Source organism: Canis aureus, chromosome 37 (genome assembly GCF_053574225.1).
Source record: "Canis aureus isolate CA01 chromosome 37, VMU_Caureus_v.1.0, whole genome shotgun sequence".
Lineage (NCBI taxonomy): Eukaryota > Metazoa > Chordata > Mammalia > Carnivora > Canidae > Canis > Canis aureus.
Genome location: NC_135647.1, coordinates 10207665 through 10232907, shown reverse-complemented (window position 1 = coordinate 10232907; position 25243 = coordinate 10207665). Strand labels below are relative to the sequence as shown.

The 25243-nt window shown below is 41.8% G+C and overlaps 1 protein-coding gene across 1 annotated transcript in view; it reads left to right on the top strand.

The window, feature by feature from the left end:
• Positions 1-25243, top strand: part of CAP2 (cyclase associated actin cytoskeleton regulatory protein 2) — a 137510-nt gene that overhangs the window by 86706 nt on the left and 25561 nt on the right. The window contains exons 5-7 of the mRNA XM_077886349.1: positions 15373-15516; positions 15855-15940; positions 18306-18411. Of these exons, the coding sequence (XP_077742475.1) occupies positions 15373-15516; positions 15855-15940; positions 18306-18411 (336 nt within the window). The remainder of the gene's footprint in view (positions 1-15372; positions 15517-15854; positions 15941-18305; positions 18412-25243) is intronic.

The window sequence follows — 25243 nt, the reverse complement described above, 5'->3', positions numbered from 1 at the left end:
AAAAATAATTTTACCACCAACCACAGAGTGTACCCATTATCCAGGCTAACTGTCTCACAAACATTTGCTGCTGGCCAGAGTGGATGAGTCAGCACAAGCCATCACCAGCAGAGAAATGGCAACAGAGTTTGCCCCCTGCTGACTGTGAGCCAAAAGCACCGTCCTTGTGTCTGAGGAGCAGCACAGTTATGCACTGTGTTGCCCTGAATTGAGATGGGAAAACATGCTCCTGAGCAAAGGCTAGCTGAAGAGAAGAAAGCAGAAAGAGATCAAGCTTGGAGCAGGGAGGGGAGTTAAGGACATCGAGAGCCACTTTGCAGACAAGACCGGTAAATTGTGGCCCCTGGGAAAGCATGGTTAAGGGCCAACTAAACAGTGTGTCAAACTTGAACTCCTGATCTTCCTCCTAAAATCTGTTCTCCGATTTCTGCTTCTCCGGTGACCACAATGTCATCCCAGTGGCTCAGGTCATAAACCAAATTGTTGGTATTGACTCCTTCTGCGCTGGGGTAGCCCACATCCCCTCCAGAATCTAGTTCTCACAATCTCCCCCACGGTCACCCTGGCCCCAGCTGCTGCCCTCTCTCATCCAAATTATTGCAAAGCCTCCAATATGATCTCCTTGCTTCTGCCCTCCCCTTCCCCTCAGTCTATTCCCAACACAGTGGCCCGGAGCGATCCTTATAAAAGAAAATCACATCATGTCATCCCTCTGCTCAAAACTCTGTGGTCATTTCCATTTCATTCAGGATAGAAGCCAGAGTCCTTTCAACAGGCTGTGTGATCTGCTCCCCTGCTCCCCACCATTTCCTCTTCCACCTCTTGCCCTGCCACTTCCTCCCACTCGTTCCTGCTCCACTAGTCGGCTGGCCTGTTCCTTGAACACTGGAGACACATTCCAGCCTCAGGACCCCTGCGGTGGTTGTTTCCTCTTGCTCTGGTTATATCTGCTTCCCCCACACAGAGCCATGGCTAACGCCTCCTCCAAGTATTTATTCAAATGTCACCTTCTTCATGAGACCAACTCTGGTCTATTTTATTTTTTTAAAGATTTTATTTATTTATTCATGACAGACACACAGGCAGAGGGGAGAAGCAGGCTCCCCGCGGGGGAGCCCGATGCAAGACTCGGTCCCAGGACCCCAGGATCATGACCCGAGCAGAAAGCAGACGCTCAACCACTGAGCCACCCAGGTGCCCCTGTCATCCTATTTTAGATCGAAACCCTTCCCCATGTGTACTGCTGATCGCCCTCATTGACTCCACTTCTTTTCCAGTGGCTCTTAATACCTAATGTACTATATAATTTAGTCACTTATTATTCTTTGTTCTTATTGATACTTTCTCCAATCATCAGTAATCAGAAATCTGCTTCTCACATAGTTTATTTGCTCCATGCAGAGTTTACTGTTATCTATCTCCTCTTGTCATGCTTAATATAATACATCAGCTTCACTAGGCCACAGGATGCACAGATATTTGGTCAAATATTATTCTGGCTGTTTCTGTGAGGATGTTTTTGGGTGAGATTAACATTTAAATCAGTAGGTTGAACAAAGCACCCTAGTGTGGGTGGGCCCCATCCGATGAGTTGACGGCTTGAATGGAACAAAAAGCCTGGCCCTCTCCTGAGTAAAGGATAATTTCCCTCTGTCTGACTCCCTTCAAACTGGGTCAGCAGCTTTTTTCTGCCTTTGGACCCGAACTTAGCATCAGCCCTTCCTGTGTCTCAAGCCTGCTGGCCTTCAGGCTGGAACTCTGCCATTAGTCCTCCCGGGTCTCTGGCGTGGCACCTCCTCCTGCAGATCTTGGACTTGTCAGCCTCCAAAACTGCGTGAGCCAATTCCTACCCCGTCCCACTCGAACAAAAGAGGGCAGGAATGTAAGATTCCCTGTATTGTTTGCTGCTGTAAATTGTCTGCATCGTTTGCGGCTCCACCCCAGCCCGTCTGACCAACCTCAATATATATTTGTTAAATAAATGGAGAGACGGGCTGCCTGTGTGGCTCAGTGGTTGAGCAGCTGCCTTTGGCTCAGGTCATGATCCCAGGGTCCTGGGATCGAGGCCTGCATCAGGCTCCCCGCAGGAAGCCTGCTTCTCCCTCTGGGCCTGTGTCTCTGCCTCTCTCTGAATAAATAATAAAATCTTAAAAATAATAATAAATGAAGAGACAAATATGTAACAAGAGGACTCTCTCTAAAGATTTCATGAATCCAATCATCTCCATTTTACTACTGGTCAAGAGCTATAGGCTTCATATCTAATAACTGAGTCAAAGATTTAAGAACAGTCTTCCTGCACGTGAGAAAAAACTACTTTTCATATAAAGAAGAAAAGGATTTTAGAGATATAGCCCTTCTCTGAAGATGTTACAGGCAAGTAAGAAATAACTGCGGTGTCACAGGGACACAACATTCACAGGATGTGGAAGGTGATGAGGAGACAATACAAGACATGGCCATACGGAGAGTGATCAGACCCCTTCAGTTTAAGACAGGGCCTAATCGAGTGTTTTGTTCAGTTTACTAACTTAAATGTTAATCTCACCCAAAAACATCCTCACAGAAACAGCCAGAAAAATGTTTGACCAAATATCTGGGCATCCCATGGCCTAGTGAAGCTGACATATAAAATTAACCAGGACGAGAGAAGATAGACAACAGTAATTGCTTAATGGGCAGTTTCAGCGTGATGACCAGCAGATCTACAGTTTCTTCTCTCTGGGCAGTGTTTGTACATCTTTGGGGGCCTTCACACTTTAGAACTATGCCACTGGCTTTCCTGGGTCTCCAGCTTACAGATGGTAGATTGTGGAACTACTTAGTCTCCATAATCACATGAGCAAATTTCCTATAATAAATGCATTTACCTGTCAAAAAAAAAAAAAAAGAGGCCTGTGGGAGCAGCGGAGGTCTCAGAGAGAGCAGTTCTGGACATATATCAGGTTTTAAGCTAGTTTCACACGCTGTTAGCCACACTCTCCCTTAGGGATCAGTGTGAAAAACCAGGCACAGCAACCTGCAAGCACAGGTAAGCCCGAACCCATGAGATCTAAGGCACAGGGAAACCTTAAATCAGGAAAAGCTTGGGGACTTCTCTGGACCTGAAAGTAGCCAGACATCCCTCTCTTGGATGCCAAGAAGCATCCCCTAGCTGCAGCACAGCAGACGGAGGAAAGACAGCTCCAGACCCAAAGACCAGAGACAAATGTCAGGAGCCACCAGTCTGCTGTTGGGCAGAAGGAGGAGAATGCTGTTGTTTCTAAACAGCCTGCCTTTCCACACCCCACGGTTCGGTGTGCGAGAGAAGAAAGAACAAAGACGATGAGGAGAAGGCAGGGGAAGGAGACAGGAACTACAAATAGTGGGAGTGATTAGAAGTGGGCGCTGGTCAAAAAAAGACTGTCAGGGGGACGGCAGAGGAAGACAGCATCTCAGTGCAGAGGGGGCGGGCTGCGCCCACAGCCCTCCCAGAGATTATTATAGCTCCCGAAGCCCGAGTGTGTTCGTGTGTGTGCATGTGTGTGCTGGAGGGGGAGAAGGAGAAGCTTCTTCACCTCCATCAAATGCCCTTGGACAAGTTTCCATGGTAATGAGCAAGACTGACTGCAGAGGAGGGGGACCACCAATACCCAGCGTGCAGCTCCACAGACGTCTGCCACAGAATATCAGTTCCCTAGAAAATCAGGCATGGGGGAGAGAAAAGTGCCATAGGCCAAAAAAAGAAAAAAAAAAAAAAAGGTTTTAGAAACATCAGGTTAAACAAACTTAAATAGATTTCAGTACTTAGGATACTGAGGTGAATCATGATTCCCCAAAAGGGGGACACCATATGCAGAATTCTTCCAACCTCCTTTGACCAGGAAACATCACTGTGCTGAGCTGTTCAGCACACGAGGGGCTAGTGTTCGGTTGGATGCTCACTGGGAAGCATTATTCTTGATAAAAGCAAATAGTGGAATCTTCTGGAGTTTGTGCTAATCTTAAGAGAAAAAGCAGGTTTCTAATTAAGGATGACTGGAGCTAAGCATCTGTTGCTTGATAGGGTAACAGTTCACTTACCCTGTGGGTTGTCCTAAGACTCACAGGGTAGTTGTTGAAATTCTTCCCATCTCCTGAGTTTGAGATGAAAACTATAGATTTATGTCATCTCAGCAATGTTCTGCAAAAGTGAATCTCAGGGGAGATCTGGCCAGCCTTCTACCATGGGCCACTTATCCAGGAGGAAGACAATGACCCAGTAGAGGCAGTTGACTGGGTTGGGATTCTTCACATGGGGCTTTGGTTTAATTTAATTAAAATTGATATTATCATTAGAAAATAGACACATGGGACATCTGGTGGTTCAGTGGTTGAGTATCTGCCTTGAGTTCAGGTCGTGATCCCGGGGTCCTGGAATCGAGTCCCACATTGGGCTCCCCACAGGGAGCCTGCTTTTCCCTCTGCCTGTGTCTCTGCCTCTCTCTCTCTGTGTCTCTCATGAATAAATAAATAAAACCTTTAAAAAATAAGAATAAAAAAGAGAAAGTAGATGCAAGCAGTGACTGTATGGTGTTTGGCATATCTTCAGTGCTCAACAGATGTTGGCAGAAAAACAAAATTAATGGCAGTACAGTATTGTATGTGTGTGGCTTTTATGTTTTTGTGTGTGTGTGTTGCATTTCAAAGAACTGATTTCTGATGACCGTATATTGTTCTAGATTTTAAAAGGCTGGTGAATTTGTGAACAATTTTGGCGGTTTTCTCCAATTTATACCCCTAGAGATTGTTAGTGAAGTCCATGTGCATTTAAGGAAAGTACAAAATGAGATCTGCTGCTCAGCTTCAATGTCCAGTATCCCATAAAGTAAAATTATGGGGATTATAAAATTCATCACTGTCAGAAGCCAGATGATACCTCCCCAGATAGGAAAGGAGTTGATATCTTCTCAGCTGGGCCCATAAATAAGCTGAAAACATAACAAAGGGCAAGATAAGATTCTTCTCGGCCATCTAGTCTACTCTCTCATGCTTATCGTGAATAACCAGCTTAAGTTAGTGACTTTCAACTTAATTTTTTTTCCTGTTTCCTCTCTGCCATGATTTAGTATGTCTTTATTTGTCATTGCACATTATTAATTCACTGCTTTCTTTCTGAATCTCAAATAATCAGCTAATCCCATGTCCCTGCCATGTACCCAGCATTTTCGAGGAACCCATTTTTGTCAAATCTGATCAAACAGGAAAGATACACTAGAGCTTCGGGTGTATCCCACGTTCGTTTATTAGCCTGCACACCCATGCATGAGTGCAATGATGTTTTCTCTCTGGCTAGGCTGTTCTCTTTTTGCACTACTAGTGCAAGATTATATATCAGAAGAACCATAATGAAGACAATAGGGGCAGCCCGGGTGGCTCAGCGGGTTAGCGCCGCCTGCAGCCCAGGGCGTGATCCTGGAGACCCGGGATCAAGTCCCACGTCGGGCTCCCTGCATGGAGCCTGCTTCTCCCTCTGCCTGTGTCTCTGCCTCTCTCTCTCTCTCTCTCCGTGTCTTTCATGAATAAATAAATTTAAAAATTTAAAAAAAAAATAGAGGGATGAGGTGACTGGGTCACAGGCACTGAGGAGGACACTTGATGGGATGAACATTGGGTGTTATACTATATGTTGGCAAATTGAATTTAAATTTAAAAAATTAAAAAGAAAACAATAAATCTCAAACTGAAGGAATAGTTAATGTTACAGGGGGTTTTGTTTGGCTTTTTTGTTGCTGTTGTCTCCATCTTCTGACTCCTATTGTTGCAGCGAGATTTAGGATATAAGGTTTAATAAGGACACAAACTGTTGTGGGCCATTGTGTAAACATTCAGATTTCCACTGAATTCGACTTTTTGTATCACATACCTCCTCATTTGAGATGTGTCAAACATTGAGAGCTTAGATAAAATTGTGGCCCATATGTCATGTCAGCAGAACTGTGTTCTTTTTCTGATGAATAAATTGTAGGTTTTAAAGTGAGGACTCCTTCAGGTACTGTAGCACAACTAGAAATGATGAGAGCTAGGGCTTGCACCTTTGAACAGTGGCAAAGACAAAAATTGTAAGTGGAGATTGACAAAGTATCTATCGCTCAATGTCAGTGGCTCTGAAACCCTAAATAAGGCTTTGAATGTTAAAATATATAACTTAAAATATATTGGTAGCAGCAATGTAAGTTATTATTTGTATTATTATCTGAATGGTAAAAAATTACTTTGGAGAAGGCTGTTTAGCCTGTGATTTGCTGAATGCTTTTGCAGAAAAGACTTTACATTAAAAATGCCCAATCTATGGACATGTAAATTGGTGCAGCCACTGAACAGTATGGAGGTTCCTCAAAAAATTAAAGATAGAACCTCCCTATGACCCAGCAATCCCATTTCTGGGTATTTTTCCAAAGGAAACAAAAACACTAATGTGAAGAGATATCTGCACCCCCGTGTTCACTGTAGCATTGTTTACAATACTCGAGACTTGGGAACAGCCTGAGTGTCCATCAGGATGGATGAACGAATTGGAATATATATACAATGGAATATTATTCAGCCATAAACAAGAATGAAATCTTGCCATTTCTGACAACATGAATGGACCTCGAGGGCATATGCTAAGTGAAATAAATCAGGGAGAGATAAAATACCATATGATCTCACTTATATGTAAAATAAAAAAAAAAAACACTCCATAAAACCAAAAAACACTAAGCTCATGGAGAGGACCGATTGGTAGTTGCCAGTGGTGGGGGTGGGAGAGGGGGCAAAATGGGTAAAAGGGATTAAAAGGTACAAGCTTCCAGCTATAAAATAAATAAGTCCTGGGAATGTAACATACAACATGGTCACTGTAGTTAATAATATTGCATTGCATGTTTGAATATTGCTAAGAGAGTGAATCTTAAAACCCATCACAAGAAAAATATTTTGGAACTATATATGGTGATGGATATGAACCAGACTTATTGTGGTGGATTATTTAGCAATGTACACAAGTATCAAATCATTGTTATACACCTGAAACTAATATAATGTTATATGTCAATTATCCCTCAATGTTTAAAATGCCCAATTTGCAACTGCAAGTGCACTGTTCTACCTTTATGAGAAAAATAGAACAGTTTGACATCAAGCTTCAGTGTCTTCCTTGAGGTTCAGTCTAAATAGTTTGTCCCAGGCTCCAGATCTCTGCATTTCCAGCTGTTCCCCAGCGAATGTCACTAAAGGAATAGCATAGTGATGATGCTGGGTCCCAGTGTGATATTAAATTATGTTTATATACATGGATGCCTATCTGTTAGTCTCTATGCTATTATGTATGTCTGAATTTTTTTTTTAATTACTGGGGAAAAAAGTGCTGAGGAGTATAATGGATTGTTGAAAGATTCTCATTAAAAATGTAAGTAAGAGTTTTTGCATTTTAGAATTTTCTCTCTTAGGTATCAGGGCAATGCAACTCTCCAAAGCAATTCATTCCCCCAAGGAGACCAGTCTCCATGGTTTTACTCTTTAAAAATGATTTTTCAGAAATATAAGCAAAAGCCTTTGGGATTCTTAAGTGTATTTGTAAAGAGAGTTTAGCAAACTCTAAAATGAGATATATGTGTGGAATGTAAGTCCTTATGAACATATAAAAATATTTTCTGAGGAATTTGTCATGATGCAATATAATGACAACGACCATGGTATCATGTAGATTTGCAGGGCTTAGTGAGTTTTGTTTATTTAGATTGACTTCGGTGACAGTTTCGCAAATGTTTTAAATTTCCAGGTTGTCTTAAATGTACAAATGTTTCTACAAGTATTTCCATTAGGCATATTCTCAAACCTCCAAAATGTTCCTCGACAGTGGAAAAATTTTATGTAAGAGGATCATGGTGGGGAGCTAGCCTAGGCGAATGTCTACAATCACACCAAAGCAGGTTTACTCAAATTAATGTTTCTGAGAAAAAAATAGTTGTTCCTAACTTAAAATGGTGAAAACAATTGCTTCATTTATTAGCATGTGTCCAATAACATATTTTTAGAAGCAGTTCCTGATTTGGATAACCTTTGCTTGAAAAAATGCTATCACTATTCTTCACCTGAAGAATTCATTTGGATCATTTCTTTTTTTAAAAAAAGTGTTTTTATTTATTTATTTGACAGAGAGAGAGAGCACAAGAAGGAGGTGCAGCAGGCAGAGGGAGAAGGGGAAGCTGACTCCCCGCTGAGCAGGGAGCAGGATGTGGGGCTCGAACCCAGGACCTGGGATCATGACCTGAGCCAAAGGCAGACACTTACTGACTGAGCCACCCAGGCGCCCCCATTCTGATAATTTGTGAATATGTTTTCCTGAAGCTGCTTTCCTGATAGTAAGGAAGAGGCTTTCTATTTTTTTTTTTTGATATATGTAAATTCAGTAGTACCTCTTAAAATTTTTTCTACTACCAAAGGTACAAAACTGGTAAGATGTTTTAACACTTTTCCCTTAGTCACAAAAGAAATGTATGTACAGATTAGAGAGTATAAAATATATAAATAAGCCAATAAAATTACAAGGACGCCTGAGTGGCTCAGCAATTGAGCATCTGCCTTTGGCTCAGGGCATAATCCTGGGTCGGGGATCGAGTCCCACATCGGGCTCCTGTGAGGAGCCTACTTCTCCCTCTGCCTATGTCTCTGCCTCTCTCTCTGTGTCTCTCATGAATAAATAAATAAATAAATAAATAAATAAATAAATATTTAAAATAAATTAAATTAATAAATAAATAATTAATTAATTAAAACTACATAAAAATTTTATGTTAACTGTCTGATATATATCTTTCCATATGTATATATATATATATATATATATATCTTCTGTGCCATAATTCATACATGTACTCTCATGCACCAAAGTGGAATCAACTGATAAAACTTTGCACAAAAACACATTAGGCAAAGTCATAATGGTTGACACTTGGTAGTATGGTTGGCTAAGAATTACTGTCTGATGTGAGTTTTCTTGAATTTTAAAAGTAAGTGGGATTCAAATATTTAAAATCAGATCTTTTTTCTTTAGGTTTGTCTGAGTTGTAATAGTAATGCTTTTGTTGTATTTACATTTAAAACATTCCTTCTAAAATTGTAGGGTTCTCACAGTACTTGCCAAGAATATATTGATGGGATTTTATTTGTGCGCTTGTTTTAATTGAACTGCTCAAATTCAGTTCTGAGGACTCTTCTTTATGTTCTAAATAGCCATTGTTTTTAAAGCAATTATTGTTATTTTTGAAGGGATCTCTAATAAGCATATCTATCAAAAAAATAAACATTTAGCAGTGTGTTTTTTTCATGCGGTGGAATTAAGTATGCTTCTTGTTCCCTTGGGTTTTCCCATCTGATTTTCCCCCAGTGTTTCACAAACATCATACATTAATTTTATAATCAAAAAAAAACTATTTAAAAAAAAATTATAGGTGGATCCATCCTCTACCTGATGTAGAACCACATAAAAACCCTGGACTCCAGAAATAGGCTTATTGCCTTTCACTTGGTGACACATCTCTGAGGTCAAAGTCCCAGTGTTTGTTCCATCTCTGACAAAATAGCATGAGTGGAAATTTGGTTTTCCTTTTTGGGTAAAGTTTCTACAGAGCTTGCTGATAAAGCTCTTTAATTTTACTCTCTGCAAAACAATTATTTCTGGAGCTAAATTGAGATGAAGCTGATAGTGGGTCTCAATTCTTCAACTTTAAAGCAGAAATGAGGGTCATAAAGACAGGGAGTCCTGAAATACTCTTCGAAGCACGGTCCCAGCAAGCCAAGGCAGCCCTGGGAAGTATATGCTGAAATTTGCAGTTTGCTCCTGCCTCTCCTCCACTTAGGCTATTCTCTCCTCCCGTGGAAGCCCACAGAAATTAGGGGAAGGGCAAGCAAGACTTTTCAGTTACTCTTCATTACAGCCTTGCAAAGTGGTTTTCTTTCAGGGAAAGGTCTCTCAGAATAAAAGAAACTTGACTGATGAGTCTTTGAAAAGTAACTTGGGGGTGCCTGGGTGGCTCGGCCGGCTACCTTCTGCTCAGGGAGTGATCCCAGGGTTCTGGGATTGAGTCCCGCCTGGGGCTTCCCGCAGGAAGCCTGCTTCTCCCTCAGCCTATGTCTCTGCCTCTCTCTGTGTGTCTCTCATGAATAAAGAAACAAAATATTTAAAATAAATAATTAAAAAGTAATCTGCATGAGACCTTTGTAAAGCCGGCCAATCCGAAGTCAGCCTATCCCCCCCTGATTGCTAGATGTGTCTGAGGAGTCATCACCAGTACATCCATTAAAAAAAAAACAGGACATCTCATCAGTTCATGTCCTTCTAGGAGTGGAAAGCCCTTTTGTAAGTGTTGTTTGGCATTTGCCTTTCAACCTGTATTTATCAGGTATGCCTGATTCAGGTCTAATGCTTACACAGGTGGAAATACCTCTAACTAGCCGGCTCTCCCACATTTGCCTTTGGGCTGATATCCCAACCCCACGGGCCTTGGCAGAAATCACACCGCAACCCGAAGGTTCTGTGTTTGATTCCAGCTGTGAAAGTTCAGGATGAGCTGGAGAATGTAAGCCTCGTCTGAAGTACAGGAGAAATCTACTGGCACAGAATAAAAGCTATACTATTTATTAAGGTTATGCAAATAGCTCTTGTGCTTAGATCTCCGAGCATGGCTTTTTCTTCTTTTTAATGAGGACAATTTCTTCGTGCAATTGCCAAACTAAGGCAAAAGAAAAATTTCTCAGACTTTATGATGCTCTCATCAGATAACCAATATAAAATATCTTCCAGAATACTCTGTCTCCTCAGACCTTAGAGTTTGTTCTTGGGAAGTTAGAGAGAAATAAAGATGGCCTTAATAAATCTAGCTAACATTATAAATACAATACAGTGTTTCTGGTTATTTTTCCCCTTGGGGCAATAGGCCAGATATCACCAACAATTCATATATTCTGGCCTTTCTCAAAAATGTCACTGCAGCAAGAATATAACAGTTTAGCAAATTGTTGGAGAAATTCAGATGCTTCTTAGTAGTTTTGCCATAAATAAAAATCAGCTGTCTTCTGGAAATACCTATACGACACCTTCCATCAGTTGTTGAATTTGGACTAAAAAGAATCCCTTGAAGAGGGAAATGGTTTCCTTCTAAAAGTGAAATCCCAGGGGCTCCAGGTGGTTCATTTGGTAGGGCATGTGCCTCTTGATCTTGAGGTTGTGAGTTCAAGCCCCACGTTTGACATAGTGTCTACTTGATTGAAAAATTTTTAATAAATAAAAATTCCAAGGAGAGCATTAAAACGTGACTTTTGGCAGCCATCAACAAACAAACATGAAGAGTCATGTTTCAGCAGGGAGTGTTGGGCAGGGGCATAGGAAGAGTTGTTTGTTTTATTTAGAGGTTTGTTGTTGTGGGTTCAGAGGTGTTTGTTTCTCCTCTAAAGCCCTTACACCCTTATACTGGTTTGCTAGCACTGCCAGAACAAAGTACCACAGATTGGATGGCTTAAACAGAAATTTACTTTCACCCAGTTCTGGAGGCTGGAAGTCTAAAATCAGATGCCAGCAGGGTTGGTTTCTTCTGAAGCTTCTCTCCTCAGCTTACTACAGAGGGCTGGCTTCTCCCTGTGTCTTCACATGATCTTCCCTTATACCTGTCTGTGTCCTATTGTGATAGGGTCCACCCTAGGGACCTCATTTTAACTTAATTACCTCATCTCCAAATACAAACACTTTCTGAGGTACCAGGGTTTAGGATTTCAACACCTAAATTTGTGAAGGACACAGTTCAGCCCACAACAACCCTAAGTCACGGTCTGCCTGGCAAATCTATAAGATGTTTCCTTTGGAATGGTATGAAGGGAAAGCAAGAGGGTGGAAAAGTATTCTTGAATTTTCCACAAGACCTGACTCGCTTTTTTTTTTTTTTAAGATTTTATTTATTTATTCATGAGAGAACAGTGAGAGAGGCAGAGGCAGAGGCAGAGAGAGAAGCAGGCTCCCTGCAGGGAGCCCCATGCGGGACTCAGATCCCAGGACCCTGGGATCATGCCCTGAGCCAAAGGCAGGTACTCAACCCCTGAGCCACCCAGGCTTCCCAACTTGACCAGCTTCTGCAGCACCATTTTTGTTTTTCTCTTCCTCCAATATAGAATTAAAAGGTGCACTAAGAACTTTTTTAAGAACACTTTGCTGTCTTCACCTATAGTTCTTTTTGTTTCTCCCAGACAAAAACATACCTCCATTCATTGGCATATCCCAACTAGGAAATCTCTCTCCCTGTGTTTGCATAAGTGATAAGAAGGAGCTGATCAGTGAATCTGATCAATCAGAGGCTTCACTGGCAGATTGAGATCACCTCCCTTTTGCCGAGCACCCTGCTGTACCTGACTGTACCAAGTGCAGACCTGTCCTCTCATTTATTCCTACCAGCCCTCTGAGGTAGGGACCGTTCTCAACAGTATTTTGCAGATGAGATCATGGAATCATAGGCATGTTTGGTAATGTGTGGGAAGGCCTGGGGTTTAGTACAAGGACTTGAACCCAGGTAGACTCATTCCAGATCTGAGCCCTTAATCTCTTCACAGTACCTTTCCCTAGTCTAGCCGGCAAAGAGGAAACCTGTGGTTAGGGGCGGGGGAGGGGGGCAGCTAACCATATTTTCCTGAACACCCAATGCAGAGAATTGTCTCTGGCCTTCCTAGAAGACCTGGATTCTAGCTCCAGCTCAGCTAATGCTTGCTAGCTGATCTTGTCTCCTAGCTGCGTGAGATGGGAGAATTGGATTCAAGCCATGCTTCTCAGACTTCTAGACTGAGATTCATAATGAGAAATACATTGTACTGTGTATCAGTACACACATGCACACATGCACTCATGCACACACACACACACCAGTATGCACATGCACACATGCACACACACACACCAGTACACACATGCACACATGCACATGGATGCACAGACACACAAACACACCAGTACACACACATGCATACGTGGGCTTTGTAACTGAACAAGTGTTCACAAAGCACACACCTACATGAAATACATGTGAATACTCTCTGATACTTTCTCTTCTCTCTCAGTTACTTTTTTTTTTTTCTCTCAGTTACTTTTGAAAACACTGATTGGGGCAGCCCGGGTGGCTCAGGGGTTTGGCGCTGCCTTCAGTCCAGGGCCTGACCCTGGAGACCTGGGATCAAATCCCATGTCAGGCTCCCTGCATGGAGCCTGCTTCTCCCTCTGCATGTATCTCTGCCTCTGTGTGTGTGTGTGTCTCTCATGAATAAATAAATACAATCTTAAAAAGAAAAAAAAAAGGAAGAAAATGCTGATTGTGACCTGCTCAAATGGGTCTGTCAAAAGCTGGCCTAAAAAAAAAAAAAATTAAAAAGCTGGCCTAGATGACCCAGTTTGGACTCATATAATCCTAAAATCCTGTTAGCCAAGGTGGATGTTTCTTTGAAGCCTCTCTTATCTTAAATGCACAGACATTTATTTGAAGCAAATGAGTATTACGTATAACAGAGGAGAGCCCTTTACCTCCACTCTGAGCTGACTACATGATAGTAGTAATAATCACATCCATTTATTGTGTACCTCCATGTGCCAGAGGCCTAAAATGCTGCATCTCCTGTAGTTATAGGCTATAGGTATTATTATCTCTGACTTACAGATGAGGAGACCAAGGCTCAGATAAGTAATTTGCTTAAGGTCATATAGGTAGTATGTGGCACAGCTGAGATTTGAATCGATGCCATTCTAATTACAAAGCCATTCATTACATGCATTTCCTGTAGGGTAAGGGGCATAAAGGGGTCAGGAAGGAGAAGTGAGGTCTGGAAACTGCTGTAGCCAGATGCAATTGCTTCCCTAATGGGTCTGCTGTCCTTTAGGGTGCTAAGCCCCCAACATAGCAGTAATTAAAATCTGCACCTGGGGAGCATTTGCCACACCACCCACCCACCCCAGTCCACCTCCAGACCAGTTAAATCAGCCTCCTGGGGTGGGACCCCAGGCCTCTGTTTTTCGAATCTCCCAGGTAATTTCTCTGTGTGGCCAAGGTTTAGAACCCTTGCTCCAAAATCTCAGCTAAAAAAATTAAGATACTTTAAGGGCTTTTCCATTTTTCTTCCTGCAAACGAGAGATTTAGTAAAATATTGCCAAAACATCTTCAACTACTTTTATCAAGCTAAAGTACAAACTGTTTCTAGTTCTTTGGAGCACATTAAAAAAAAAAAAAAAAAGATAATCTTGTATCTACTTTAAAACCAAAGAAAGTAGAGAATGCTAAAGGGATGGATGGCAAGGTGTTCCAGGCACCTGACTATGATACTTTGTTTCTTGGCTCACATAATTTTAAAAATCATTTTTTATACAACTAGATAAGTCAGTTGTTGCATTAATCAGAAGTGAGAGTAACCAGGAATCATTGGCCAAGGTCACAGTGCTCAATGTAGAGAGCCAAAGTGGACTAGAGTAACTGTAGATATTAGAAGGCATCACAGTTTCTTAATGGAAGGAGGCCTGTGTGGCTCAGCAGTTGAGAGTCTGCCTTTGGCTCAGGGCCTGATCCCAGGGTCCTGGGATTGAGCCCCACCTTGGCATCCCCACAGGGAGCCTGCCTTTCCCACTGCCTATGCCTCTGCTTATCTCTCTCTCTCTCCATGTGTCTCTCATAAATAAATAAATAAAATCTTAAAAAAAAAAAAAAAAAAAGAGGCTCGGCTCCATGGAAGGTTTCCATGTTTTCACATGGATTATGGGAACTGTAGTGGAACCGCAGACCTTCCCTCCCATCAGCTCCTATAGGAACAAGAGAGAGCCTTTTTACTAACTTCTCACCCACCCCAATCTTAGACCTGTGCTGTTCCAACCTGCAATCTCTGCGGTCCATTTGGAAATATAGCTGACCCCACTCAGTGTCACAGTGGTCTCCGCAGGACTCTGCTGTCTCATACTGCTAGGTTTCTTCCGTGTCTCTGGAGGACAGGTTTAATAATGTTAAAAATACGTACAGGGGCACCTGGGTGGCCCAGTGGTTGAGCATCTGCCTTTGGCTCAGGTCATGATCCCCGGGCCCTGGGATCAAGTCCCCACATCAGGCTCCCTGGGAGCCTGCTTCTCCCTCTGCCTATGTCTTTGCCTCGCTCTGTGTCTCTCCTGAACAAATAAAACATTTTTAAAAAGATATGTACAATGTTCATACTTCGGACAATGAAAGTATAGTATCCCCTCAACAACAAAGGTCCCTTCTTTTCCGAGAGCCCCTGACAGATGACGAGCCCTGAGCACCCCCTGGGAGGCCCGGGCTTCTGTTCTGCCCTCAGTAACCACACTCTGTGTTTGCTTGCAGAATGATGTGGCTGCGCTCCTGAAACCAATATCCGAAAAGATTCAGGAAATCCAGACTTTCCGAGAGAGAAACCGGGGCAGTAAAATGTTCAATCATCTGTCGGCCGTCAGCGAAAGCATCCCTGCCCTCGGGTGGATAGCTGTGGTGAGTCCTGTCCGCACGGAATGGCACCCCAGCTCCTTGTCACTTTTTTGGAGTGTTTAGGGGAACCTGGAGCTCCTTCCCCTTCAGAGCTCCTTCCCCTGTCTGTTACACTACAGGGAATTCCTCTCTGGGTGAACGCCTCAGGTCTTTCATACTCTGTTCCCAGTTCGTGCTTTGTGTTCTGAGCTATGGAAACGTCTCACCCACCTTTACCGAGCAAAATGTTTGCCTCCAACCTTCATTTAATATTTCCATGGCTTTTCTTCATCCTTAAGGCATTTTCTTTCTTATCCTCTTTTTTTACCTTCTATGCTTGGGTGACGGTCCTGTCCTGTCAGTCCCCCAAACCCGGTCCTTATGTCAAGGAGATGAATGATGCTGCCACCTTTTACACCAACAGGGTCTTAAAGGACTACAAACACAGGTACGTACCTTCTTTACCAACCAAATTTTCAATTCCTTCCTTGTTAGACATTTGTCTCAAAGCTTAACGTGGGTTGCTCCTGATTCCTACTAGTGTATGGTAAGTGTGAGGGAAATACCCCATCTTTGCAGCTAAAGCAAAGTGAAAAATGAGCTAAGTTATCCAGATAATGTATGTGCTTTAGAAAATCTGCTTCAGTTATTCTTGTGATGATAAACTCTCCACTTGAATCTGTGTCGCTCCATACATGTTCCCAAAACAGCCACACAGCTCTGTGATGGTTCGTGATGGACTCGCCCTATAGGGTCACAGCTATTTACACTGCCCAAAACAGAGTTGGTGGGTGAGCAGAGAGAAGAAAGGAGAAATCAGGAAGTGAAGTGTAAATGAGGAACAGAATTATATGTGACAATTAATCAGGTCACCAAGCGGGAAACCAGTGAGTGTGTTAAGATGAAATACAATTGGGATGGATAGAGAGACATCTATAAAAAGTTGATAAAAATCAACTCAGTGCGGATGAGTCCAAACCAAGAGCTTTTGCTGGAGAACCAGCTTAAAAAGACATCACATTCTAACACCACAAATAATAGATCCTAGAGACACTTAAACTGGTGTTGGAATTGAAAATGAGACCGAGGGATGTCGTGGGATTTCTTCACCTGTGATAGTGTCATAGCTGGCCCTGTAAACAGCGGCTAATTTTCATGTGGCTGATGTCCAGTCACTCAGGGAAGGAATGAGGCAAAAATAAAAGCAACAAAGTTCCATCCCTTGGGCACTGGGCTCAAGAGTGGGTCCTCCTCCAAGCCCTGGGTCGGCAGAAGTGGAAGTGCTCATCAGCCAACAAATACAGGGACTCTTGCATCTCACTCGCTGGCCCAGACTGTTCTGTTGGAAGGAATCTTGAGGACCAGGTCACTGGCAAATATTACATATTCAAAATTTGCCTAACTATTTCTCCTATATTTTTCTCATATTTCTCAGGTTATTTTTAGTTTTAATAAACATTGAATAGATATGAAAGTATTTATAAAATATATGGAAGATATAATTACAATGCAAAAACATTCATTCATATGTCTGCCACTCAGTTTAAGAAACATGGACTGATCATTTTTACTGCAAAAAACCAGACAGACTTGGCAATTCTACTTCTAGGTATATTTCCAAAAGAAATGAAATATGTTCACACAAAAACTTGTACACAAGTGTTCATAGCAGCATTATTTACAATAGCCCAAAAGTGGAAACAATCCAAATGTTCATCAACTGCAATAGATAGGTAAAATGTATAGCCATAAAATGGTATGTTATTCTGCCATTAAGAAAATGAAGTATCGATACAAGAGCAACGTGAATGAACCTTGAAAACATCCTAAGTGAAAAAAGTCAAGTACAAAAAACCCTCCATATATTGTATGATTCCATTTATATGAAATTCCAGAATAGGCAAATCCATAGAGATAGAAAGTAGATTAACAATTGTCCGGGGCTGGGGAAGTTTGGGGAAAATGTGGAGTTACTGCTAATGGATATGAGATTTCTTTTTTTGGGGGGGGTGATATAATGTTATAGAATTGATTGTGGTGATGGTTGCATGACTCTGTTGACCTAAATTACTGGATTATACATTTCAAATGGATCCCACTGTGTGGGATGTGAATTATGTGTCAATAAAGCCATTATATTAAAACAAAACAAAACAAAACAAAGAAAAAAACAGCCACAGTGCTACACTGCCCTCATAAAGTTCAGTCATGCTGTGTTCAGGAAACAGGTGTTTGGTTCAGCAGTTGTGCCCAGTGCTACAACTCCATGTTGCATTAAGGACTGGGTGTTTCCTGTTTGTAGGAAACCTTCTTACAACAGCACCCGCCTTACCACTCTAAAATTCTCCAATTTCATGACTTTCTTGGCCAAATAATTCAATCAAAGTATTATGAAACCAGCCAAAGGCCTTTTTTTTTTTTTTTTTTTCCAATACCGGTCTCCTTTCTGAAAACACATTGTTTTTCATTTTGCATCAGAAACCGTGCAGAAAGAAATGGTCTCCCTCCACATTCATCACCTTGTTAGAGATCACATAAGGATGCATGGCCCGATTTGCTGGGTCTGCTCCCCATGGTCCTCTCTGCCCCACGCTGGAGCTCAGAGAGGGCACTTGGCTCCTCTTAGGAGACACCTGGACCACTAGCCTATCAGAGTCCTTTTCAGAACTGGTTCATGGTGACTGAACTGGAAAGACAATTAGTCCAGAGTCATCCAAAGCCTTAGTTACTGGATTATCATGTTCCCACCAATCTTTTTTAAATTTTACTTTAGATCCTAATTCTACTCTCTTCCACCCTCTTTTATAACAAAGCGATTTACGCCATGTGGATTGGGTGAAGTCATATTTGAACATTTGGAGTGAGCTGCAAGCATACATCAAGGAACACCACACCACAGGCCTTACTTGGAGCAAAACAGTAAGTACCAAGCCCTCTGCCACCCTGGTAAAGAAAGGCCATAAAAATATTCATTCCCAGTAGCCTAGGAACTTCAGACTTTAAAATTTACCTCAAGGAAAGCTTAAGATAAAATAGATATGTAGAAACTGTTTATGCAGGTGTCATTTGTCATGAAACAATCTGGAGATTGCCTATAGGACATGCAGAAAGAAAATGGTTGCGTTGTCCATGGTAAGAAGCCAACAAAACATCCTTTGGCTATTAAAAGTAACATATCTGAGGGACACCTGGCTGGCTCAGTCGGTAGAGCATCTGACTCTTGATCTTGGAGTCATGAATTCAAGCTCCATGATAGATGTAGAGATTACTTAAATAAATAAATACTATTTGAAATCTAACATATATATGCCTACGTGAGAATGATTTCCCAGCCGATGTGTAGAGTGCAAAAGGTTTTGAGCACTAAGATGATATATAATACATATAATACTGTGTGATAAAAATTAAAGGTAACAGGAAAGTTTGAAAATAGTTACAAGGAGATAGAATTATTAATAAAATGTTTCAATGTTTTATTTTATTTTTTTAAGATTTTATTTATTTATTCATGAGAGACACACAGAGAAAGAGAGGCAGAGACACAGGCAGAGGGAGAAGCAGGCTCCATGCAGGGAGCCTGATGTGGGACTCAATCCCGGATCTCCAGGATCACACCCTGGGCTGCAAGCGGCACTAAACCCCTGAGCCACCCGGGCTGCCCCTGTTTCAATGCTTTAAATTTCTCTTTTGGTGTTCAAGATTTTTCAAATACTTTTGAATAGTTGGGCAATCCTACTGCTTTGAGTGGTATCTTAATCATAGGATAAAATCCCAGCCTTTGAGATGTTGACCATGACCTTTACCCTGCCCTCTTCTTCCAGCCTAGTCCATCCTCTCATCCTACCTCTCACTGCTTCCCAGCACTGCCAGACTACTTGTGGGATCCTGAACACATGCAATGCTTAGGTCAAACTAAATCAAATTGTTGTTTCAAAGTGTGTAGATCTCAGATGCCGTAGCACTTTCTGCATGTCCCAAACATGCATTATGCTGTATGCCCTTCCCTGGAATGAATGTTTGTCCTATATGCTTCCTTCATGTCTTGAGTATAGCTCAGGCTTAGCCCTCCACTCATATAATTGGCATTTGTACGTGTGTGTTTTGGAGGCTCTTCCACTGAACTAGAACCTCGTCTCTGTCTCCAGCGCCTAACACAGTACCTGGCATGGAGCAAGTACTCAATCAATGGTTTTAACCAAATTGTGAGGTAGGTTAAGTCTCTGCACTTGTTATAGAAGACTTCCTATGGAAACTTCCTTCGGTTAGAAATGAATGCTAAATGGTCATTTAAATGGTCAAAGTGGATGGTTTAACCAGATTGAATATTGAGAAAATGAAGTGGTATATTTGTGAATTCCGTTCAGGGGTAGAATCGTCATTCCCCTGGTGCCTGTACTCAAGCGCCTAACCCTCATCCAGAATGTTGATGTCGGTGAGGTCGGCTTAGTACCAACACTGAGTTTGTGACTTTTCAAGAGAGTGTAGGACTGCTCCCCAACACTTCTGGAAACATTAACATTGACCCCTAAAGACTGATACTGCCTCTTATTTTCTACTTTGCCTGTTTTCTCGGTAAGCAGAAATGCACAGTTGCAAAGTACAACTAAGTTAATTATTTTTCTTCTGCCTACAATATTATGATTTTTGAATATAGTTTATAAACACTTGAAATGTTTTAATAAGGAAAGATGTGTAAGGATGTAGGTGGGTGTTTGGATGGATGGATTAGAATTATTTTCTGTACACTTCTAATGAGTTACTGTCTTGTTATAGATCAGTTTGTCACAAAGGGGAATGGTCACATGTTTGCCACGGAGGTAGGTCATCACTAGAGAGTAGTCAACTAAACAGCAAGAGTCCTTGATGTCTTATTATAAATTCATGGTAGATAGGTGGAAAAGGAAAGAGAACCTGTTTGTGGGAAATAATCACAAAAGCTAGCCCATTAATTTTCTAATGATGCCCAAGGAAAAGTGGGTGTTTAAATGGCTTCAATACCTTTTACCACAATATACAAAGCTGAATAATGGTGTTCTGAATATATAAGATAAGAATAAAACATTAGGGGCGCCTGGGTGGCTCAGTCAGTTGTGCATTTGCCTCTTGATTTTGGTTCAGGTCATGATCTCACGGTTGCAAGATCAAGCCCCATTTTGGCTCCGTGTTGGACAGGGAGCCTGCTTAAGATTCTCTCTCTTCCTTTCCCTCTGCCTTTCTCCCCTAAGAAAAAGAATCAGGCAGTTTGGCGCCTGCCTTCAGCCCAGGGTGTGATCCTGGAGTCATGGGATCAAGTCCCACATCAGGCTCCCTGCCTGGAGCCTGCTTCTCCCTCTGCCTATGTCTCTGCCTCTGTGTGTGTGCGTGTGTCTGTCTGTCTGTCTCTCATGAATAAATAAAATCTTCAAAAAAAAGAATCAAATATATATTTTTTAAAGATTTATTTATTCATTCATTCAGAGAGAGCGAAGAGAGAGGCAGAGACATAGGCGGAGGGAGAAGCAGGCTCCATGCAGGGAGCCCGACGTGGGACTCGATCCCGGGTCTCCAGGATCACACCCCAGGCTGCAGGCGGGCTAAACCGCTGCGCCACCGGGGCTGCCCGAATCAAATATTAATTATAGAAAAATAAAAATAGGTTTTTTTCCTTTATTCTAGAGTGAATACTTAAGTTTTCATTATGTTCATTAGAAATACCAGCCTTATAACAATGGCTTTCAAACTGTCAAAGGCAACTAATGGTAAGAAGTACATTTCACACATGCACACACACACACACACCACACACACACCTTCTCCATAATATTAAAACAAGTTTCACAGAACATTTCTGTCTCCTACCACATGAAATGCATTCAGATATTTTTTTCTGATTTCATTTTTTAATAAAATTTTTAATAAACTTTTTAATAAAATTCTGGCTGAGACCCACTAAATTGATTTCATGACCCAACACATGGTACATTTTTAAAAACATGTTATAAAAAAAAAAACATGTTATAAAACATAAATGTCATGTTTATACAAATGTGTATATATTTTATATAAAATATAATCCTTGTAGCAGGCATCGGGCAGCTTGGATTGCCATAATAATAATGGCAGCTATTATGTACTGAGCACATATTATGCTATGGGAGAATTTGATTTAAAATGGTAATTGTAGAGGTGCCTGGATGCTTTAGTCAGTTAAGCATCTAATCTTGATTTCGGCTCAGGTCATGATCTCAGGGCCATGAGATCCAGCCCCATGTCAGGCTCTGAGCTGGATGGGAAGCCTGCTTAAGATGCTCCCTCTCCCTCTCCCTCTCCCTCTGCCCCTCCCCACTGTCTGCTCCTGTGTGTGTGCATGTGTGCTCTCTCTTTCTTTCTCTTAAAAAAAAATGGTAATTATTATAAAGCAAAATACCTGCTTTGCTTCTTTAAGGGTAAAGTTTTGGCCAGATATTAGAAGTGAGGAAGGATTATGGTCAGAAAGTGTTGGTTCAGATAGCGTCCTATGTGCAAAACCTTTTAACAAGCTTTAAGACATATGTATAGAAATGTATTTCCTAATATTTTGATCTTCTTCTTCTAAGATTTTGGGTAAAATATTTATATGTATCTGTATATATATATATATATATATATATATATATATATATATTTTACAAGGTATGTTATAAAAATCATAGTTTTTCATCTTAAATCTAAATGACTAAAAACTCTTTAAAATATTCCAAAATATACTCCATAGCATAACTCAAGCTGATTTCCCTTCACTTACTACGATCTGTTAACATAGAAGCAAAATGAACGATAAACGTCTATAGCCAGAATCACAGCATTCTTGCCAGGGCCGTTAGGATGATCTGCTCAAATGACCTTTGGGAGGAAAAAATAAATAGAAATAACCCCACGTATTTGCCCACTGATCACAACCATGCAAACAGTATGTATTTATAAGATGATAAGAAGCAAAGAGACTGTAGAAAGATGTGGTGTTGGCGTTCCCTAATACTACAACATTCAGAAGGGTTAGGAAACACATTCCATTTTCATGGACACAGTTGAAAGGCTCACGGTGACTTAACATCTCCAGTATTTTAAGTAACCCTTCTTTTTTCTCCATTTTCAAATCAGATTTTGAGATTTGAGCCCTGTTGGGGGTCTGGGGGACCAGCAGCCTACTGCTCAAGGCTCTGGGCTCCCATGTGTGCACCCCTCTAAGAAGTGATTGCTCCCTCATGAGTCAGCAGTTGGAACTGGATTTGCCAGCTCCCACCTCCTGACATTCGCTCTCAGACCACAGCTGTGCCGGGCAGCTGTTGCTCCCTTCAGTTGTCAGAGCAAAATATAAGGCTTGGAGGCCAGTGATTCTTGGGGCCCCAGCCTAGAGCAAGGGTCTGTGCACAGGTGTGTGGGCACAGGTGTGCAGGCATCGGTGGGAAGTAGCAGCTGCAGGTCCATCTATGGAGAACTTGTTACATTTACTGTGGGAAATGGAATCTTCTAGTTCCTGCAAGCTTCTCTTCACCATGGCCATGGTCTAGAAGAACTCTGCACCAGAAGCAATTTGCAGTTTGCGGTGTCATTATTGGTGACCCCTTTACATACCTATATTAATTTACACAGTTTCCTCCGAGCTGCATTTTAGATGCACTTTGTCGAGCAAATCGGCCGTTTGGCAGGAGCCCAGTAGAGACACTGTTATTTGTCATCCCTTGCAGTTGGTCAGATTTGTAATATTCGTTGGCAGTTCCTGCAGATCGGATAACAAGAGCTGAATGGCCAAGGCCTCGGCTTTACACCGGAAATTACCGAAATAACTGAATTTTTTTTCCTTATGAATTGGCCAGATGGACATTCAGGACTATTATTCTGTTCTGTGTGGATCTGGCCAAAGAGAAGGTCATGGATGGGATTCCATGAAAATAGGATAAAATGTGGTTGCTTTCTTAACTTTCTGGTATTAAACCTGTTCATATGTCTTCCTGAATTAGTTTGGCTTTGGGAACCGCTGGGGTATAATGAGCTGTAGAGAGGAATAAAAGTACACCTAAACAATTGTGCGTGAGGTCTTGTGTGATGGGACGTGACTCTTGTTAGGGATGTGCATTCAGCACCGCCATGCTCTCCACCAGTTGTCAGTCATCCAAACCTCCAGAAAAAACACAAGTAGATGGGAAGTGTGACAGTTATAGATGAGGTGGGGGGGGGGGTATTTTTCTCAAAGCAAAACATTTCACCATCACTCCCTTTCCTGGGGGTAGATCTTTCTCTTCAGCCTGTTTCTCGGCGTAAAGGCCAAATGCCCCTTAACAAAGCACAAGTGTAACAGTTTGCTGTGAGCAAATTAAAAGTCAGCCAGAGGGTATTCTGACATATAAATAATGTAGGTCCTGTAGCACATCATGAAATATGTATGTCTTGTAGGTTTTCCTGTCTTCTGGCCTCTCTGGCTCCCTCTTGATTCTTACAGTAGAAAACTGTTCTCCATGTTTTATCTCCAAATTTTCATTTAGAACTTGTAGCAAACCTGTGCCTTAACGGTTTAGTGATCAAAGTGAGTCAGCAGAGCCTTAGATGGTGTGTCGCTGGTCTGGATCACAAAGCTCCTTGATCTCTGCCATGGGGCCACAGGCGATGGAGAGTGGCTCTCTCTAATATACCTGACCGCAGCTGTGTTCTGTCCACTTAATTGTCCCTGGGTTTTTAGCTCCCTTTTGGGGCTTTGGGCAGCCCATTACTCTTGTGCTCCTATGGAAAAGATCCAGGCTGCGCAGAGGGAATTAGGAGTACCATTGACCAACAGAGTCGTTCCAAATGCACAGATCGTAAAGTAAGCTTGGAATTGGCTTTGAACAGCCTGAAAGAAACTAGTGATTAAACAAACATAGCTGAAGCACCCACCATGCACCAGGTTCTGGGCAAGGTGCCGAGAATGCAGAAATGGATGCAAGACACAGTCGACACTGTTCCTGTGTCCTGAGACTCCCAGTCTGGCTGAGGAAGGTAGAAACAAATACAGCGTGACACACCAGTATGCTGCTAGAAGTGAACACAAAGCAGGATGCTTACAGAACATGGGAGGGACACACAATTCTGCAGGGCAGTGTGGTGCTTGGGCCAGCAACAGTCTGGAACTTGTTCGAAATGCAGAATCCAGGCTCCACTCCAGACCTGCTGAATCAGAACCTGCATTTTTAACAAGCTTTCCTCAGGTGGGTCTTTTTTTAAAGATTTTATTTATTTATTCATGAGAAAGGCAGAGAGATAGGCAGAAGGAGAAGCAGGCTCCCTATGGGGAGCCTGATATGGGACATAATCCAAGGTCCTGGGATCATGACCTGAGCCAAAGGCACAGGAGGCTCAACCACTGAGCCACCCAGGTGCCCTTCCCCAGGTGATTTATATGCATATTAAATTTTGGAAAACATTGCTCTAGTATATTCAAGTTGGACCAAAGGAGTCCAACTTGAGGGAGACTCGGGGGAGATCTCTAATTTTTACTCATTCATTTATTTAACAATTCATTTACTTAATAGCCATTTATTAGCTACCTACCATGTACAAGGCACACAGCAGACATTCTATTTATGCTACAGCAGCAGTTTTTAATTATGATGCAAAAATAAATAACAATAATATAAGGCTATGTTGGAAAATAAGCCTTGCTAATTAGACTTCCTGGGTGAGCAGAAAGGACCATAAAGAAGCTGACATTTGATTTGGGTCTTGAAGGATGAGTAGGAGTTCATAGAGCCCTACATAG